Genomic DNA, 20730 nt, shown 5'->3' on the forward strand with positions numbered 1-20730 from the left:
CGTCTCACCGTGCGTCATTGTGCGAAGAAGCAGGCAGCGTGTGGGTCATGCGGACTTGGCGAGGTGTGGGAGGTGGCGAGGTCTCGCATTTGATGGTGGCCTTATCCTCTCGACCGTCCTCGTCCACCGCTGCGATCTGTGACAGAGGGAATCTGAATTAAAGGGACAGTTCACCCAAAAATGAAGATACTCTCATTTAATTACCCTCATGTCGATCCGAAAATGTAACACCTTTTTTCTGTCAAACATAAAAGAAGATATCTTGAGACATGTCTCTATTTTTTTGCACATACAGTGGACGTCAATGGACTTCAGTATTTTTTGTTTCCTAGCGTTCTTCTAAATATCTTGAGGGTGAATTTTGGGGTGGAAAACAGGATATTTCTTAATAATACATGAATTTTCTTATTCTGAATTACCAATAAAGATATTTTTCATATAACAGATGGGGTATTCCAGAAACCTCAGCTAATAAAAACTGATGTTATAGATCAATAATAATCAAAAGTAACAAATGTCACCCATATACTCATTTTTTCACATATTAAAAATGTGTTATTATATGTAAAATCATTTACCAATACTTATTTATCTTAATAACAAATAATCCTCAGCATTGTTGTTTTTTAACCCGTACAAATATCTAAACATGTTTAAAACAATATAAATGTGCTTAAGGAGCAAAATGGTAATACTAAGACTTGTTTTCAAAGAATTAAGTAAATTTGCCAGTGGGACAAGAAAAATAGTGTTTTTTTAAGCATAAACCTCATTGAATTTTGTTATATTTTATTCATTTCATTCACCCTTGACTGTAGCCAATTCAATTCAGTTCCAACTCATGAATTGGAAATGGAATTTTTTTTTTTTTTATTCAGATTTTCCTCCAACCCCGGTGTCCTCTATGTTGCCCATAAAAAAAGAATCATGCCAAATACAGCCAGCTCTTTTGTGAAGAGACCACATGTTAAGTACCTTTCTCCTGTGTTTCCGCAAGTCACTGGGCTGCAGAACAAAAAACAAAATATGTTAACAGCTTAATGGATACTGGATAGTCATGAGGCATTCAAAGCAACGCAACGTGATGCAGAAACTGCAGAGAAATGACCAGGAAAGCTGTAATACAGCAATTGATTGAGAGACATCATACTGTGTCATTTGTGACTTAACCAGCACTACAATTTGCATGAAAAAAGGCTTTTGTAAAGCCCCAAAATGTTAAAGTTACGTGCCATGAATTAAACAAATATTCTTAAAGGGTCATTTACATACTGTTTACATACAAAAAATAATATTTCATTTCCAATGACCATTTTCCTCCATCTATAGTCAGCACTGTTTTGATATAAAAAGATCAAAGAAAATCTTGATATGAAAATATGGACAGAGATGCGGATGGGCTCGTATACCAGTGTCATGACCCCCATGCGCTCCATGTCGCGGGCAGGGCTGCGCGGGGTGAGTTTGGGGGTGGAGTGTCCGCTGGGAGGGGAGGAGGAGGCGAGGGAGGATGCGGTGGCCGAGGCAGTGATGGAGGCTCTGGGATGGTGCATCCGCGCCAGGTTCAGCCCCTCCAAGCTCACGCTGGCCACGCGGTTCTCGATTTCCTCTGCCCTCAGTTCTGTTGACTCCTTCTCTTCCTGGATCAGCCTGGAGAAAAAGGGGAAAAGAGTCAGAAATTACAGTGTATGATAATGAGCTAATAGCATTATGATTTACAACATTACAGGAGTGCTTGCTGGGTGAAAATGTGTGAATAATTTTGGCAACAGGACTAAAAACAATGCAGCTGAAACAACTAATTAGCCCTTACTACAATGGATGGTACAAAATGAAAAGCAAAACACTAAAATGAACATAAAAAGCAGACACACTGTTGTTCATCAGAAATTCTGGATGCTGTCTTGACGCAAATATTTTTTTACTAAATGCACAATTACAATGTTACAATGTTTAGACTGGTTTGCAGATTCAGAGATTGTTTTTGAAGATCTGATACCACAGTTTCTGTAAATCTGTCTCTTTTTCTGCGCCTAAGTGCAGGTGTCAAGTTTGTGAATCGATATTGTTAAACTGTTTTTTTTTTTCAGCTGTAATATGCTGCGCTGTGGGTTTTAAGATGCCAGTTTCCACCAGGTGCATGTATCCAAAGAGATAAAATGGCATGGTCCTGATGACTCGATTATTGAGTTATGAGAGGAAAATTTCCAATAGGAAATGCATTAAGTCTGTGGAGACTGATGTTCTCGGGGCTCAGAGAATCTACATACTGCCTTTGTGACATGGGGTTATGGCTTCAGGCACGGTTTTGGACAGCCTTGCTTTAAAGCTACTATATATTAAAAAAAAAAGTAGAAAATTGGCTTTAGTTTAATTTAAATCTGTTTAATTTAAACCTTTCTTTAAATTGTAATACCTGACATCTAACAAAGGTCATTTCTAAAAAAGACATTTCAAACAAAACCCTAACATTTTTTTGTATATATATTTGTGTAAATCTATATATCAATGTATCAAAAGAAAGCATAAAAGTAGCCTATTGATGCTATGGTATCTTCTCAAGTACCAGAACTTTCTGTGTGCTCGTATCTATTTAGCAACAGAAAAAAACACACTAATGTCATAAATCAAAGCAAAAACCAAACAAAACTGTCGAATGCTCCAATTGTTCAAATAAACAGAGCAAAGTCACAGCATTCACACTCTTCAGGAACCAACCTACAAACTGTTTATTTAATTTTGTCTCTGCAATTCACCTTCAACATAGAAAAATGATAAAAGAAATGCAATAATAAGCTCAGAGAAACAGAGAAATAATGAAATCTTGTGCTTGTGCTGGCCGAAGACTGATGCGGTTGGTTCAGAGAACGCTTGAGGACACGACCGACAATCCTCAAGAATCGCAAACTGCAGTTTACTGCTGAAACATTCGATAGCTCTTGTAGTGGATGTTTTTCATGGCCTTGGATTATTGAATATCTTGTAAAGCCACCATCGAACAGGCTGCAAACAATTAAACATTGACCATTTGTCCAGCATTTAACATGTTTACAGTTTGTTGTAAGACATTCAACAGCCCAAAAGTCTTCCAGCCCAAAAGCACAAAGACCAAAGCTGGTGCTTTATCAAAAGCGGACCACGGCTGGGGGGGAGAGAAATAAACCGCACACAGGGGAACCATCTTTCTTCCTGTTGTAATCAAAAAACCCAGCAGACATTAGAGGCACAGTTAAATAGCATAGTGAGCGGTATTTGTACACAGGTAATCAAATAAAGTTAAGCACACATACAGGTGCATCTCAATAAATTAGAATGTCGTGGAAAAGTTAATTTATTTCAGTCGGTTGGTTGTGCATCTTTTTCTTCCACACTTTTTCCTTCCACTCAACTTTCTGTTAACATGCTTGGATACAGCACTCTGTGAACAGCCAGCTTCTTTGGCAATGAATGTTTGTGGCTTACCCTCCTTGTGAAAGGTGTCAATGATTGTCTTCTGGACAACTGTCAGATCAGCAGTCTTCCCCATGATTGTGTAGCCTAGTGAACCAAACTGAGAGACCATTTTGAAGGCTCAGGAAACCTTTGCAGGTGTTTTGAGTTGATTAGCTGATTGGCATGTCACCATATTCTAATTTGTTGAGATAGTGAATTGGTGGGTTTTTGTTAAATGTGAGCCAAAATCATCACAATTAAAAGAACCAAAGACTTACAAACTACTTCTGTGTGCATTGAATTTATTTAATACACAAGTTTCACAATTTGAGTTGAATTACAGAAATAAATTAACTTTTCCACGACATTCTAATTTATTGAGATGCACCTGTACTGTACGTTGCATATGAGGTTGCACATTTTTGATGAAAATTATCTTGATGAAATTTACATAAAGGGAGCTCCTGACCAAAAATAAATGTGGGAAATAACAGGACAGAGAACTATCTAAAAAATTCAAACTTGTCTGCAGTGAGTGGCTCTTAGTGAATTTAAAATGACCTTTGAAACAACTCCAACTAAAATCCAACTAAAGTTCCATAAAAAAAAGAACTCCGTCTGTTCTGGCCTCTTCAACTATTAATCACACATTTCCACTGAATTGGACAAATTTCAAATTAGATCTCAATAAAATCCAAAGGGTCGGGATGGTTTATTATTTAGTATTTGATTTGAAGTCATACATTTGCTTTTGACAGCCTTAAGGCTGGAATGCACTACACGACTTTTGCCCTGATTTTCCCCCAATTTACAGTCTGGAGAAGTTTACGAATTTTATGACTGTTTACAAAGTCAGTAAATGTATGATGTCTCGCATTCAGATTTTAAAACTTGCGTAGTGTATTCCTGCCTTTAGCTGTAAGTGCAAGGGCTGCTGGTTCAAATCCAGTTTGGCCTTAAGGTGACCAATTTGTAAAAGGACATCGACATGCAGGACACATGTCCAGCCAGACAGGTGATAGTGTTGTGATATTAAGGACATATATACAGTATACATATGCCAATCCCAGAAATGATGGAAATCAGGAACAGCAGAAATGTCCACATGGAGTGAAAGGTTTCCATTTCTAGGAAACCTTTCAGTCAACCGCTCTTGTTCAATAATACTGGAGTCACGCCTCATGTTCTCAAGTGTCAAATCAGCCTATGCACTGCGTGAACAGCCTACAGGAGAAAGCTCTGGCTGATATTTAAATCAGCATATACGCCGCATGAAGGCACAACTCATCTTTCTGCAGTGCCTTTTATTGTTTTTACTTCTTTCTAGGACTTGTGTGTGCCAAAACCCTGATCCTGAGTCTCTGTAGAGATGTAGAAATTCTAATAAATGTGACACTTAAATCAACAAAATATGAGGGAAGGGATTAGCTAGGGAGTAGAAGGTTATATGTAGGTTATGAAGGGAAACTTGAATGATAAATCTACACTTCTAAGATGCAAAGGTGACAAGTTCAATTCCTCGTACTGTACGTTTTAAACAAAGCTACAAGGATAATAGTCAAGGAACTTGTACCTGTCCCAGGAATCAGTGTACTACATGTCACTCTGGATAAAAATATGGCAAATAAACATTTGGCAAAGATCAGATGTAGAAATGTACAGAAGAATGAGTGAGTGTGACAAGACAGAAACAACCGAACTGTAAGTGGCAGTTAAAATGGAGAAAAAACAGTAATAACATTTAAAAAAAATAAAAAAATAAAAAAGAAAGACTTAAGACTGGAATACACTACAGGGCTTTTAAAATCGGAAACATATTTTAAAACAATGTCCACACTTGCTGACTTTGTAAATGGTTACAGAAAAAAATTGGGCATCAAACACCACAAAACTAAGGATCACACACCACCTTTCAAGTTAAATGCAAAAACTTGTGTCTCGTTGCTAGGAGACACATGCCAAATGAAAACAATATTTGTTCTAAAATTGGCTCAAAATATCAAACATGTCTGATGCCCTCCAAATGTACCGATTCATATTCTGAAGCTAAAAAATCACATGTGAAATCTGTCAAAACTGCACAAAATCTGCAGAATGGCTCCAACTTTTGGCAATGAGCGTCGACTCCACTAGACTGCAAATCTGTAGAAAAATCTGTGCAAAAGTTGTGCAGTGTAGTCCAGCCTTAACCTGACTAATAAGATCACTGAGTTTTGCTTTATGACTGTGGAGTTTTAAAACACATTTAAATGATGTTAAAAAGAAAAGCTGTAAGAGTTATTCTTAATCTAATGCTAAATGAACAACAAGAGGGAAAACAAACATAGATGCTCATTAAATAATAAAAAAATCACCCATATCAGATTTCCCTTAAGTCAGGTTTCAGGCCCCATTACTACACTTATCAGAGTAACAAATGTCTTACTTTTGTTATCCAACTAGGGTTTTATTTCTCTGCTAGGCCTGCATTTGATATATCATTAACTTTCTTTTGGACAATCTTGAAAATCGTGTTGCTGTTTTTGGACAGGTGCTAGCCTGGTTTAGATCCTACCTTTGTTGGTGTAAATGAACAGCTGTCAAATCTAATAATGCTAAAGAAAGTACGCACCAAGGATCGATCTTAAGCCCACTGCTGTTTTATTATCACCTTTGAGGTGATATTTCTAAGAAATATAATGTCCTTTCATTGCTTTACAGATGGATTACATTATAAACATTAAAGCAATCTGAATGTAGCCCATCTCTGGGTAGACCATTAAGGCAACACGATTTAAGCCTAGTCTACAAAAAGGTGCAGTGGTCACAATCAGCAAACTGACCGGATCTCTTTATTGATGGCATCTAGTTGTTCTTGCAGCATCATTGCCAGAGTCTGAGCATCTGAATGTCCTCCAGGAGACAGTAAATCCATCGAACTGAAAAGGGTCTCTCTGTCGTCGTCATCGATATCCGACATCTCCATGTCGCTCTCGAACGGGTGGCCGCCCAGAACGCCAAGTTGCTGAGAGCGCCATTCGTGCTCTCCCAGAGACGTAGCCTGCAAGAAGATGAAAGAGAAACACAAGGAGTGATGTTTAGCACAAAGCTCAAGAAACAATAGGTGATGAGAACCTACCTTCTGTTCGTCCCTACGTAGCTCCATGCGTCCTCTCCTGGGCCTGCGGATCACCTTGGTGGAGCGATAATGGTCAGATTGCGTCTCAGCAAGAGAACCCAGAGAGAAGCGCAGATCTCCAGATGCATCCAGATGAGACCTGGAATCAAGACCACAATCTGTTATCTAGAATTAAGACATGGCGAAAAACTTTTAAAATCTAAAATGACATTTTGTTTACATTCTAACTGGTTAGTTTCACTATGAAATACATTGGAAACTATAAACTTCACTTGCAAAACTCATCAATACTAATGTTTTAATGGAACCATAGTATAAAATCATACGGAAGAATCGAGGTATGTATGAGTCAAATAATTTGACAAACACCGCATAGAAATGGTAACATAGTTCCTTGTGAGTTATATTGCCGTACACATAGACCGCAGTCTTTTAAGGCATTTTAACAAGAATGGAACCATATCAGTGACAGATCTGGAACAATCCCATGAAGCATAATTGAAAATGATGATGCAATACAAAACTACTGATTTATTAAAACTACTGATACTGAACTACTGAGAGCAAAAAATGCTAGATATATTGCAAAGTCTGATTTGATTGGTGGAATTTTTTTTTTAAAGAATAATGGGTAACAGTTTTTTACCTATAATTCCACTAAACATGATAATTTAATAAGTTTAAATAATGTGGGCTGATGGCTTCAAAAAAAGCATAAACCACCAAATAACTTCAGAGCTCACAGTAGGTCTGTTTTTAAAAGGTGATAAATTATTGTTAAAAATCAATTCCCCTACGGAGAAAATTAATATGACTGTCTGTGTGATCTCAGCAATGTATCCTTGGATCGCCTCCTCCAGAATGAATACATGTAGTGCTGTTGCTAATGTTGCTGCCAGCTACTGTATTTGGAACAGCCTTCGTGATGAGCGCATGCCTATGTTGCCTCAAAATTCTGTTGAGCTTGCTATGTTTTGGAACAGAGCTATTGTTTATTGTAAAAGGATAGTTCTGAGTCCTTCATGCTTTCAGTCTCACCGTGACAGCGTGGGCTCAGTAAGGGATCCGGCCCTCAATCGGTACTGATCCAGTTCAGATCTCAGTTTCTCGATCTCCTCCGAGAGATGAGACTACAACCGCAAAGCACATTAAAGTTTCATTTTACTCAGAATGGATAGCAAAGCATTGCATCAAAATTTGTTCCACCCAGCTAGTTTTCAGAAAATAAAAACTAATAACCTTTTCCTGTATGGAGTCTTCTAACTGCTTCCTGTAGTTATCAGAGTCTTGTATTAACACATTCTGAAAGAGAAGCAAAGGAAACAGTGTGAGTGATCAACATTATTGGAAGACATCTGTCATGATGGTTGGATCTTCTCTCACTTTATCCTCAAGAGCGGCCATTCTCTCTTTCAGGTGAAGCTGTAAACGTTCATTCGACTCTGTCAAGAGTCTGTCCACAGTGTCCGACAGACGCTTGTTGTGTTCCTCATTCATCTTCTCTCTCTGTCGAGCCTGAGGAAACAAAGTACAAATTAAAATTAAAGTACAAATTCACTCAAATTAAATGTTTTATAAAATACTAGCATACTAAATACAGCACACTAAAATATGACCTCACTGTACTGAATGTTTAACCCACAGAGACCCAAATATTGATACTTAAACATGTCTCTAGAAATACAGGCAATATTTGCATTGGGGTATAATTTGGAGAAACATTAAAAATTGCAATGCTGGGCATTACGGGAAACATTTAAGCACTATTTACTGATACAGAAAGGATATAGTCATGAAACGTTATGAAATTTCACTTTTTGATGATTTTAAATACTGTAATAAATATTCATATTAATGCATATTTTAAATATAATTTAGTCATTTTTAATATTACTTATATATAGTGCTATAACACACATATATAAATGTTGCTATATCAACGTGTGTGTGTAAATATATATTTGCTAAATCAATGAGATAATAGTGATACAATCTTTGCACCATTGGATAAGCTCAGACTATGTTGTGTGAGAAAAATAATCTCGAATTTATGTACATTTAAAATTTCATACCATGTAAGCCTTTTCCCATTACTAGACTCGTAGAAATAAAATAAAATAAATATAAAATGTCAAATATGATAAATGTGATAAATTTCAGTGTCAGCTACTGTTATGTGTAGTTTTGACCCATATTTAGTTAAAGTTAGGTATTATTTAATTGCTTTATACAAACGTTGCAATTGACCCTTTGCAAAGAGCTTGATTGACAGGCGATCATAACCAAGCATGACACCGCATCCGCCATTTTGTCCGACAAACAAATTAGACAGGAGAATAGATTAACTTCAGTGGACTTAAACTTGAAAAATTGTGTGTACTGATGTTCCACAGTTGAAACAAAACACGTTCTGATATTCATTCATATTTATTTCATGCTTTAAATAAATATGAAAAGACGATCGGTTCACGTGCCAAATGAACTGAGGTGCTACAGTGATCTGTCACGACACATTAAAGAGCCACAAAATGCTATTTATTGTTTGAATTTCTTTACCAAATTTGAAAGCTGAGACCTTGTTTCATACCAGAAGTAACCTGCTCTGTCTTGTCTGTCAGCGTGTTGTCAGTTTCCTCTTTGCTCTGCAATGTATTTTTCACTGCGCGAATGTGTAATGTGAGAGCAGCATGGCTTGTCGGACATAGCAACAGTAACTAAGGAGGGCGGGTTTTTGTGAAGGGTCAATTCTGCTATACTGGGTCTCTGACGTTTTTAAATTTGCGAGAGTTGCCCAGTTATCATCTCGGAAGTAAAAACTTATATCTTGTGTTTTTGACAGTCCAATAAAATAATCCGTTAGGAGGAGATAATCATAGTTGACTTGGCTTTCAGTTTATTCATCATACTGGAAATGGAAGGTAAAGTTATCCAGTTTTCCACACAGCGTGCTGTTTTATACTATACTGTTTGGTAAATGTAGTTGCTAATTTGGATATTCCACAATCTGATAATTTACATTTTGCATAAAATAAGCAACTGTGAAAATAGTATGGAAGTATGGATTCTTATATAAAGAGATGTTGACCCTGAGCAGTTCCTGGTTCTTCTCCTCCAGCTGTCCCTCTAAATGTCTCATACGCTCCTCGATACTGCCGTGTCTCTCCTCTGCCTGAACAACAAACACACATTGTATTTTGTCAGACGTGAAAATGTAAAGCCACAAATTAGCTCAAACCAGCAGAGAAAAGATCCCTGAACCATGACTATGTTGGCTGGAAAATAATCTAGATTTATGAGATTTTGAGTTTGGTTTATAAAGTGCCATCACACCAAACACCACAGACATGGTTGAGCAGACGGGTAAAGAGAAGGAGCGTGTATTTCCTTAAGCTTCTGTTCTCTCCTGGGTGAACGGAAAGAACCAAGTACGTCAGCAACTCATTAAAGCGAAGAAAATCCCAGCTGAGCATCACATGCAGCTGAAATACACCAGCAGTGAACAGACCTACAGCCAGAAAGAGTGAAGTGAACGAGAGAGAGAGAGAGAGCGCAGCTTACAGCCCCACCTTCCTCACACTGCAGTTCATGTCCTGGAGTTCAGCTTCCATATCAGACTACCAAACCACACAATACAGAGAAATATCACACAACATTAATAATGAACGGCGTATCTGTCCATGTTTCCACAGTAGAGTTTGTTAACAGCTCATTTTAAAGAATGAACAAGAGCAATTTCTGTCTTTTACTTTTTCTTAAACCCTTTCGGGGCAGTGGTCACTGTGAGAAATCACCTGCCAACTTCTCACCACTCATTTGGGCTTAAAGTAGAAATTGTTCATTTTGGGTGTTTTTTTTTAAGCAAGGGGAAATATAGCACTCAGGAATTATAATTCTATAAATTATACTATATTAAATATATTAATTATATAAATAATTTTTATAAAGTTTATTATAACAAATAAACATTTATAAATGTTAAACAAGAAAATTATATAACAAATATAACATTTTTAAATAAACAATTAAATATAATGATATTTTTTAATAAAGATAATTATAACAAACAATTTTATAAAGAAATAATTTTTTTTTCTGCCAAGATAGTTATATAATATAACAATTTTATTAAAAATAGGATTTAAAAAAATAATGCTATTTTAACAATCTTTTTGTTTTTATATATCTAATATTATAATTTTATAATGGAAGAAAAATAAAAATTGTAATGCAAATTCTTTTCAAGTTAATTAAATTACTAATATAATAAATTTATAATGAAAGATATATTATTATTTTTTTATATCAAGGTTACATACAGTAAGTACTATGGGAAGGAATCACAGGAAATAATAATTTTCACAAAATGATGTAATTATTCTGTGCTTGGTGAAAATTTGTCATGTACAATTTGTTAACACATACCAGACAAAAAATACAGTATACTTATGTATTTGACCATATGACCTTTCAAATCATTCAGTATCATTCAATCATTCATATCAGTACACTACATAAGTTTGAAAGAGATTTCAATCTACTACGACTAAAGATTTTGAAGTTTTTATGCTGATCAATGCACATAATAAATGTACACTAAGTGCAATGTAATGCTTTGCCCCAACTAAACCAAGAATGTTTAGAGCACCTTAATGTGCAGTGGTCAATAGGAGAAACCACCTCAAAAATGGCCCTTGACCCCTAGCCTGAATAGTTGAGCCCAACATGGATTGCAGTTTGATGTCTCTTTCTCTGAAGTACTACTGTTTGGATGATTCATTTCTGTGAATCGTTTGTTCTGATGGTTCACTTCAGTAAATCAGTTCATCTGAGTTATCACTCATGTGTTCCCATATATTCTTTCACTTTACTTCTTGTTAATGTCAAAGCAAATGAACATTTAGTTAAGGATTTCAACAACACTGGTTTGCATTAAACACAGCTAATGTATGTGTGTGTGTGGCATCCAGTACAGTACCTTAGTGAGAGCTGCTATCCTCTGTGCTAGCTCAGCCTCGACTTCAGGCAGAGTCTCAGCTTTCCTCATGGTCTGCTGTAGCTTCTGTTCCGCCAACTCCAGCCGCTCCTGTAACTGCCTGTTCTTCTCCTCCATCTGTGGGAGGAAAAACACACTCACACGCACACATGCACACACGCACACACGCACACACACACACACAGACTGATCAGTGAGAGTTTATCCTCATATTGCAGACATCATAGGACAGTCCAGCTTCCACAGCAACAATTGGATCATCGTGACTGTTTTCAGTGTGCCCAAACAAACAAAATTACATAACTGCCTTTTTTTGCCTGTTCTTGGAACAATTAAACTCTCATTAGAGGGTGATAAATGCATGCTGAAGCTTGGCAGTACCTGTGTCAATTCATTTACATTATACACTAACATTTCTACAAATAGGTTTCTTTAACTGAACACACACACACACACAGTGTCTGATCAGAGAGTTTATCCTCATATGGCAGACACCATAGGACAGTCCAGCTTCCACGGCAACAAGTGGATCATCATGGCTGTTTTCAGTGTGCCCAAACAAACAAAATTACATAACTGCCTATTTTTGCCTGTTCTTGGAACAATTAAACTCTCATTAGAGGGTGATAAATGCATGCTGAAGCTTGGCAGTACCTGTGTCAATTCATTTACATTATACACTAACATTTCTACAAATAGGTTTCTTTAACTGAAAAAAGCAAAAATAAAATCTACATATTATTAATTTGTTACTAAATAAGTACAAAAATTATTAAAACTGGAAAATAAATAGATAAATAAATAATTATTTCATAGAATATTCTCGCTGCTCTTTTACATATCAGTGTTGTTTTGGTACTGTTTATATCAAAAGTGAAACTTTGGAAAAGGAATATTTATGGCACTCAGACAGGTATGTTCTATACAGTTGTTTTGACAGAGGGAAACAATGCATTTCTAGTTTCATAATATTTGTTCCTCAGCTTTTACTGTTTAATGTTAATGTAAATGTAGTTTACAACCATGCAAACTTTTGAGCTGTCACTATTGGCATATAATTCAAGAAAGATTACTAACGTCAACATATTTTACTAACAGACTAAGTTACTAATCTCTGTCTAAAAATAAAATAATGCTGCTGGTACTTTTCCAAAGTCATTTTTACCCCGCTGTAATTTGGCTCCAAACCTCAGGTGAAAATTGTCATTTTGACCCCTCTCTACAAAACATTGGATTACTCGGTATATATTCATCCATAACATTTGATAAAGAAAATTAATAAATACTGACATTTAATTTTCCAGATGAAGTATTAATTAAAATGGTTAATCGATGGTTGACAAAAATGTCTTAATTTTGTCATGCACTTTTATTATGTCTCTGTAATATGTTTAGAACATGTTTTTTTTCCCCCAAATCTCTAAGCACTTTCTCAGAAATCCTGGTGGATCATTTGGCAGGATATGAAATGGTGTCATGCTGACCGTGATGTCAGCAGAAAAGAATCTTCAATTACGAACGGAATGACTGCTGTCAGTTGTCAAGTTCAAAACATCTGTGCACAACGCAGTCACATAATTGCAGTACATCAAAGTAATTTGAAATAATGCTAAACAGAAAATAAAATTGGAAGACAAGTAGTCAGAACCTGACCTGTCTGAGGAACGCCTCCTTATTGGCCAGTTCGTTTTCCAGCTTGTCTGTGATGTCATGTAGTGATGTGGACTCTCTCTGGGCACTGAGATAGCGCTTCTCAAGAGTCACTATCCGTTCCTCCATGTCTTCTTTCTGACACATAGCCTGAACACACACACACAGACTGTTGGTTAGTGGCTCTCAGACACACACCTAAGATAGAACCCGCAGGTGTAATAGTCAACTGTCAATCAAAAATCCTGCCCTATAATTACACACAGGCTTGAGGACAAATATGAACACAAGCAAACACACATTCGGACACAGAGGCACACACACACACACACACTGCTCCGGGCTGCCACAACCTCTCTCCATCAATAGCTGTATCTCAAATCCAACAGACATTTCCCAGAATCTGTCCAGCTGTCGCTAATTATCAATGTGACAAGGCTATGTCCGAAATCGAAGGCAGCTGTTTCGCTACCTGGTCAGTCAGTGTTGCAACAGACTGAATTTTGTAAGAAGACACCTTTTAATAAAACTGCATTTGAGATGAAAGGATGTTAACCATTGTCTGATGAGGTTTCAGACACAGCCTAATTTACAGTATGTGTGTTTTGAGACAGAGGCTTGACATACACCCATACTGCACCTCTTTAATATCTCTCTGGTACTTGTTGTTCATATCTTCACTCTTGATGAGGTCTTTTCTAGCCGTCTCCAGCTCCTGCTCCACCTCGGACACACGGGAGGACAGTGAGGACATGCGCTCCTTCATCTGCGCCAGCTCGTAGTTTTGCTTCTCCAGCAGCTCCTGCAGCTCCACCACCTGACTGGCCTCGTCCCCCGACTCCATCGACCCGTTAGACAACCGCTGCAGCCCAAACACATGTAATACACTTCCTTTTAGAGTGAAGAAATGCTGCGAGATGGATTAAACAGATTAAATAAGGATGTTTAAACAGAATCAACTGCTCATTAATTCAGTAAAACTGCATATTATTATAAGGGTTATTATTGTTAAATAAAACTAAGCCCATACAATTATTTTGAATTACATTAAATAAACATTAAAAGTGATGTATCATGAAAATCGGACTTTTTCCATGTTTAAGTGTTCCCGGTGCATCTACCAACCCAGAAAACATGAAAAAGAACAAAACAGTCAATTTTTTGCTAAGCCTTTCTCTGCAAGCTTGTTAAAAAATGAGCTGCTCAGAAAGGGGATCTTATTATAATATTACCGCCCCTTAATCTGCAAGTTTCCACCCATGGTGCCCCCATTGTGTGTTCGCAAGCGACAACCACGTACCAGTTCTAAAGTTCGAGCAAAGCATGCTAACTGTTCTGCACTGCTGAGCACAGAACACAGAAATAACCAACTGTTTTGGCAACTCGTGTGTGTTTTTAACGTAAACTTATGTGTATTTGACAGTTTAAGCGCAATAAGACAGGAAGGAGAATTTAGTTTAGTACTCACATGCCGTGTGACAGCTGCTTTCTGTGTGTGCGCTTCGGATGTGTGCGCTCAGAAAACCGTATATCAGAAGTTTAAACTAATATGGTTTAAAACGCATGATTTCAGCACAATAGACATCGTAATCAAAACCAAACAGATGTTTTTTAGCAGAGTATCTGAGGAACGAGCTGTAAAGGCACAGCCCTATTCTGGAAAAAGGGGGAGGGGAGCAACAGTTAATTTGCATTTAAAGAGGCATGCATGAAAACAGCGTGTTTCTGCTTCCACTCAAAACAGGCATTTTCAAAATGCTATAATAAATGATCTGTTGGCTAGTTTGAGCTGAAACGTCACAGACACATTCTGGGGACACTTATATTATAAAATAAATTCCAAACCCGTAAGACCTTCGTTCATCTTCGGAACACAATTTAAACATTTGGGCGGCGTTATGCAAATCTTCCCACATAGTGAGGTAGATATGTGGGGGCGTGTTAGAACGAGCCGTTTTAGGTAGGTGTGGCTGACTCGGAATTTTATAAAGAATATCTCTTTGGATTTGAGACTTTAGTCTTTGCAACTTTACAGATCTTCTTTATGCACCAAGAGCTTGTAACACTCCAAAGAGAAAGGAAAAATTGAAATCGCATCATATGACCCCTTTAATGACAGAATATTATTTTTTGGGTGAACTAACCCTTTAATGTTTTCAGCTACTTCATCGATTCATTCACTGAAACTGTCATCTAGCACAGTGCTCTTTATTTAGACTGTTGAATTCCCAGCATGCACATTTGTGTCTGTTCAGTCTAATTGCTTTCTCAGTGTGAAACAGAGGCTCAGCAGATCTTTCCTCTGCCATGCGTAAAATAAAGATTTTTCTCACATATTCACACTAAATCTTGTGCTGCACTAAAATTAGGCTTTACATCCTGTTTAATTTATGGTGCAGACACCCAGACAGAAGGGTGATAAAATAATTTGCAGAGCACACAGAATTTACTCCGTCAAAGCTGTGAAGCCACGAGAGATCGACACGACTTCACCAGAAGAGGGTTCTGTGATCGTAAACAAACGAGAAAGACAAGACAAAGAATAGCCACGATTTATTCTGGAGCAGCTGTAGGGTCTGATAATGACTCACTCTCACTTTTTTCACTCCCTCTCACTGTCTCTCTCTTTCTTTTTCTGTCTTTTTTGTCTATTTGACAGGGTCAGATATGTTTGTTACGTACAGGCAAAGCCAGTGACCTCTGGTTGGTCGGTTGGACCCATGCATCAGTGCCAGAGGCCCTGGATATCATCAGTACTGCTACTGAATCTATCGAGCATCATGGGAGATTAATTTGGCCAATTGAGATATACTGTCAAAGTGCCAACTTTAATCTTTTACAAGGCCACATGTTCCTGCCATCACTGTCACCATTCCAGCACAATCTAATGCCGCACACAGCACCCACCGGTGACAGCGAGAGGAGGATGACTCTCTTCTCATCCTGTTATCTTTTCATCAGGAGTGTGAGGCAAGATTCTTCTGCGACTGGTTTAACTGCACATTAAATGTGATTTAGAATCACAGTCTGACAGGATGAGTCATGTGTGTAGACTGTATAGAGGTTTACTGATTTTATTTTACACGTCTGTGTTCAAAAACTATTTTCAGTAGTTTCTTTCTTTCCCTGTTAGACTAAAAGCTGATTGTACATCAAAATAAATCACTTCTAGTCACCAGTTCTGTACAGTGCCATTTAAAAGTTTGGGGTTGTCTAGATTTTGTTTTCTAAGAAATTAATACTTTTATTCAACAAGCAAGCATTGACCAAAATTTACAGTAAAATTAGCCTTGCCATCACAGGAATAAATTAAATTTTTAAATATATTAAAATACAGCTACTTTAAATTGTATTGTAACAAAAATCTCACCGACCCAAACTTCTGAATGTTAGCGTACTTTTAGCATTCATCAAACAAAATCTGACTGTTGAGAGATCATTAACCACTCTGAGGCAGTTTAGAGCCTGGTTCCCTCACCTTGCCATGAACTTTCTGAGCATCGGTTCCCTCCAACAAGTCCTCAGCCCCTTCTCCTGATGCCACCTTCCTCTGAATGTGTGCATTCTGCTCTCTTAAGGCCACAATCTGCAAAAGCGCAATATAGAGAGATTTAATGTCAAATAAAACCCAGCAATACTGAAATCAGTTGTTGTTTGATAGGACACTTTATGCCAAATAATATACCAAACAGTAAAGACATAATAGAAACATATATCATCCTGACTTACATGTTACTGGTCCAATAAAACCTAAAAAAGTGATATTCATAAGCAACATCAAATATTACTGGTACTACTTTATTGCCTTGTGCAAATAAAGACTAAGCAGGTCTTATACTTTATTTGTATCACCTGGAAGCAACGAACATTTCCAATGTCATCCAAACTTTTTTTAATTTGTATTTGAGGTTTTTTTAAATATATATTCAAATTGGATATCCATACTGTTTTGATGGGCAGACCAAATCATATTTTTCCTAGACTCTGTGTGTATTATCTTCTAGAGTCATTTTTGTATGATGTTCGTACATAATTCTCTTGAAACTGCAAGCATACAGAAAAACTGCATTATAAATCAAACTTAGACAGCTTAGAAGGGTTTGCTTCATACATGTAGCACATCAACAGCAAGCACGGTCACTTTTCCATCAGTTTTTAATTGCAAATGTACAGTATCAAGGGCATGCTGTACTGTAGCTCTCGTTCTGACAGGAATTATTGAGGAGCAGCAGGAATGCTGGAAACAGGCAGCTCTTAACTGATCATTTAACAACCGACCTCAACAATTTGTTACAGCTGCCAGCACCAACTATACTGGATTTTAACAAAGAAGTCTTAAAGGCACAGCAGCAGCATAAAACAGCCTGTTTGATTATTAGAGAGAGAGAAGGTGTACAATGATTATGACATTCTAAATTATGCTTTTTTGCACAAATTACATTTTATTATGGGGTATAACGCATTTAAGGGCATGTCATCAAGTGTTTCTATAGGGATTTCACATGACACTTCACATTGCTGTCACAAGACTAGAAGTATTAAATGTCAGAGACAGAGTTAACATTCTGAAGTGATCTCACAGGATTTCATAGGTCAATTATAGGCAAGTTGTGGTAAATGTATGCACTTTTAAAATGTTGTAAAGCACAACTTAATCGCACTGTGAAGATCGCATGAAAAGTGACAAGCGACAGCTTCACAATGTGTCAATTACATCAAGTGTAAATTTGACCCGTCCATGAGCGTGTGTAGGACAGTTGGCCAGAGTCAATAGTTAAAAAGAGGATAACACTTTAGTGTAGGGACCAATTCTCACTATTAACTAGTTGCTTATTAGCATGCCTATTATTAACATATTGGCTGTTACTGGCTGCTACTAGTGCTTATAAAGCACATATTCTGTATGACCATATTCTACATCCCTAATCCTACCCAATACCTAAACTTAACAAATACCTCACTGACTGTTAATAAGCAGCAAATGAGGAGTTTATTGAGGCAGAAGCCGTAGTTAATGGTCTGTTAATAGCGAGAATTGGACCTTAAAATAAAGCGTGACCAACAAAAGTTTAAAATATACATATTTTTCTTACACACACACACACACACTTATTGTTTGTTTCATTTCAGAACACATGGATTCATCCACTGGTGTCGTATCAGCACGATCTCATTAGAAAACATAACGGTTTTACCAGGTGGCAATTTTGTATGAATTTAAACAATCCAATTCATGTGGAAATATACGATTTTTAGAACAGTAAGTATGAAGTTCCACCCTTAACCCCACAACTAAACCTAACCAATCAGTGGGCCATGAACAGATGAAAAAAAAATAATAATAATAATTAATTTGTGTTCATGTGAAGAAAGGCCCAACACTGTAAAAAATTACTCTTAAAAAAGGTTTGGGATTTTACAAGAAAATACTATTTCAGCATTTCTACTGCAAAATTTTGTTTAATTCAATGTTACTTGCCATTTCTTTGTAACTGTTTGCAAAATTCACTAGCAATTTCTGAATGAAAATAGTTTGAAAGTAAATTCTACGCCACATTTTTTTGCAGTGTATACATCTGGGATGACATGAGAGAGTAAATGACGAGAGAATTTTTGGGTGAAATATCCCTTTAACAGCATAAAAAAACTTACATTTTGACATGTTAACATCAACAGCCCAAGTTTGTACATAATCAAAATTTAAAGAAATAATAATAATAATAATAATGATAATTTAAAAGAACATACTTTCTTGCATTCAATTCCAAAATAATATCTCATTCAAAAAAGTATTTGATGCCACTACAATATACTGTTGATGTTCATGGTTATACCATGGTAGTTTTATAAATACCACAGTACTCAAATGATTACCAATGGTTCAAATAAAAACACTGAACTTTTTATACTTTTTTACTACACTAACCACCACTATATCTTACACTATAATGTAATTTATGAAATGCTGTATATCTGGACCAGCACAAACCTGCCACAGCCCAATAAATGTAAAACTGCTGCGCATACAAATATAGCAGCAGAAGTTGCTGACCATGGCCACTGGCATATGCTCCCTAATAAAATAACCTAGTATTCTTCAAGGAGCATCTCTAAAGCAGGTTATCTGACTGATGAGCCCTGTCACACACACACACACACACACACACACACACACACACGCGACTCTGCACTGATTAGGAGCATCAGGAGCATCCCACTCCTTCATTCTGCTGTTCGTCTTCATCCCCGTGTGTTGCCTAACATGATTAAGCACATCATTTCCATACTGTTCCAAAACTTTAGACATTCTCATTTCACTGGGTATTTTTGAGGCAATGCTGTGTTTGCAATTATGTACCATTGTGGCATATACATTTAAAAAAGTTCTTCATTGGAACTGATTTTTCCATGAAGAACATCCATGGCACACACACACACACACACACACACACACATACACGTTGTGTTCTCTCTAGGCTAAAGGTCATTGGGAGATTATTCCACACCCATGTCGAGACGCTCTGTCCACTGTGAGCTCAGAGGAAGCAGGATAGATGGATGGATATAAGGAAGACATCCGCTTCCCTTTGTTTGGTTTATCGCCGCTCGCCACGCATTCCTTTAATGAGGCGGCAATTAAGGGGCTTCGCGCTTTTGAAGGCTCAGAAAGGGAATCGTCTGCCATTTTTCGAGGCCTGAAGATCAAACAATACCGCACCTTCTGACTCCACAAAGAGCCGGAATATTGAGTCAACTTGCAAATGAAGGTAAATGAGAAGTGGAGGCCCAATGAAAGTGAGCATGTCCGCTTTGATGTCGTTCATTTGGCCTCATCAAAGCCGAGTGCGTACGAGCCCGGCTGTGCCTGAAATGCTGGTTTGTTTCAAACAGGAGACAACTACTTCACAGAAACCTGATTCATCTTTGCTACTCACCTGAATGTGTCGTGTAAAACAACATTTTGCTCCCTCTAACTCTGAGATATTAACGTACACTTGAAATAGAAATGGTTCAGTTATACACATGCAGAAATGAACCACTCATAATACTGAGAACGCTAAAATATGTGAAAGATAGCCTTTAAGTATTCTCGTAGCTTTATAAAATTACGGTTGAACCATTGATGTCACATGGACTATTTTAACGATGTCCTTACTACCTTTATGGGCCTTGAACGTGTCAGTTGCACTGCTGTCTATGCAGGGTCAGAAAGCTGTCGGATTTCATCAAAAATATCTTAATTTGTGTTTCGAAGATGAACGAAGGTCTTACGGGTTTGAAACGACAGAATTTTCATTTTTGGGTGAACTATCCCTTTAATATATTGCCTGGGTTTTTTTTCACTGTTTAGAGGTAGTTTCAGATGTGCAGCCTTTAATTTCTACATTTCAGACACCGCTTACACAGACAGAACAGAAACCTTAAATAATCTTAAGCACGCGCTTAGATTTAATAATCTTCTCATCAATATGTTTTCTGTTGGTTTTGCATCTTTAGATGTTTTTATATACAGTATGACTTATTTAAGATGTTATTT

The 20730-nt window shown here is 37.1% G+C and overlaps 1 protein-coding gene across 4 annotated transcripts in view; it reads right to left on the reverse strand.

Moving 5' to 3' along the window:
• The window catches only part of LOC107694182 (liprin-alpha-2-like), a 188530-nt gene that overhangs the window by 24480 nt on the left and 143320 nt on the right, over positions 1-20730 (reverse strand). For 3 of the 4 annotated variants that reach the window (XM_016493812.1, XM_016493813.1, XM_016493810.1), the window contains 13 exons: positions 16672-16779; positions 13834-14055; positions 13197-13343; positions 11526-11660; positions 9636-9719; positions 7934-8065; positions 7790-7852; positions 7589-7680; positions 6551-6689; positions 6255-6472; positions 1410-1650; positions 976-1005; positions 9-136 (listed from right to left, as the gene is read on the reverse strand). In XM_016493812.1, coding sequence (XP_016349298.1) covers positions 9-136; positions 976-1005; positions 1410-1650; positions 6255-6472; positions 6551-6689; positions 7589-7680; positions 7790-7852; positions 7934-8065; positions 9636-9719; positions 11526-11660; positions 13197-13343; positions 13834-14055; positions 16672-16779 — 1739 coding nt within the window. Of the gene's footprint in view, positions 1-8; positions 137-975; positions 1006-1409; positions 1651-6254; positions 6473-6550; positions 6690-7588; positions 7681-7789; positions 7853-7933; positions 8066-9635; positions 9720-10116; positions 10165-11525; positions 11661-13196; positions 13344-13833; positions 14056-16671; positions 16780-20730 lie in introns of all 4 variants that reach the window. The other variant, XM_016493811.1, reaches the window with a different exon arrangement.

The sequence above is a fragment of the Sinocyclocheilus anshuiensis genome, unplaced genomic scaffold, assembly GCF_001515605.1.
Source record: "Sinocyclocheilus anshuiensis isolate Anshui unplaced genomic scaffold, SAMN03320099.WGS_v1.1 scaffold1003, whole genome shotgun sequence".
Taxonomy (NCBI): Eukaryota; Metazoa; Chordata; class Actinopteri; order Cypriniformes; family Cyprinidae; genus Sinocyclocheilus; species Sinocyclocheilus anshuiensis.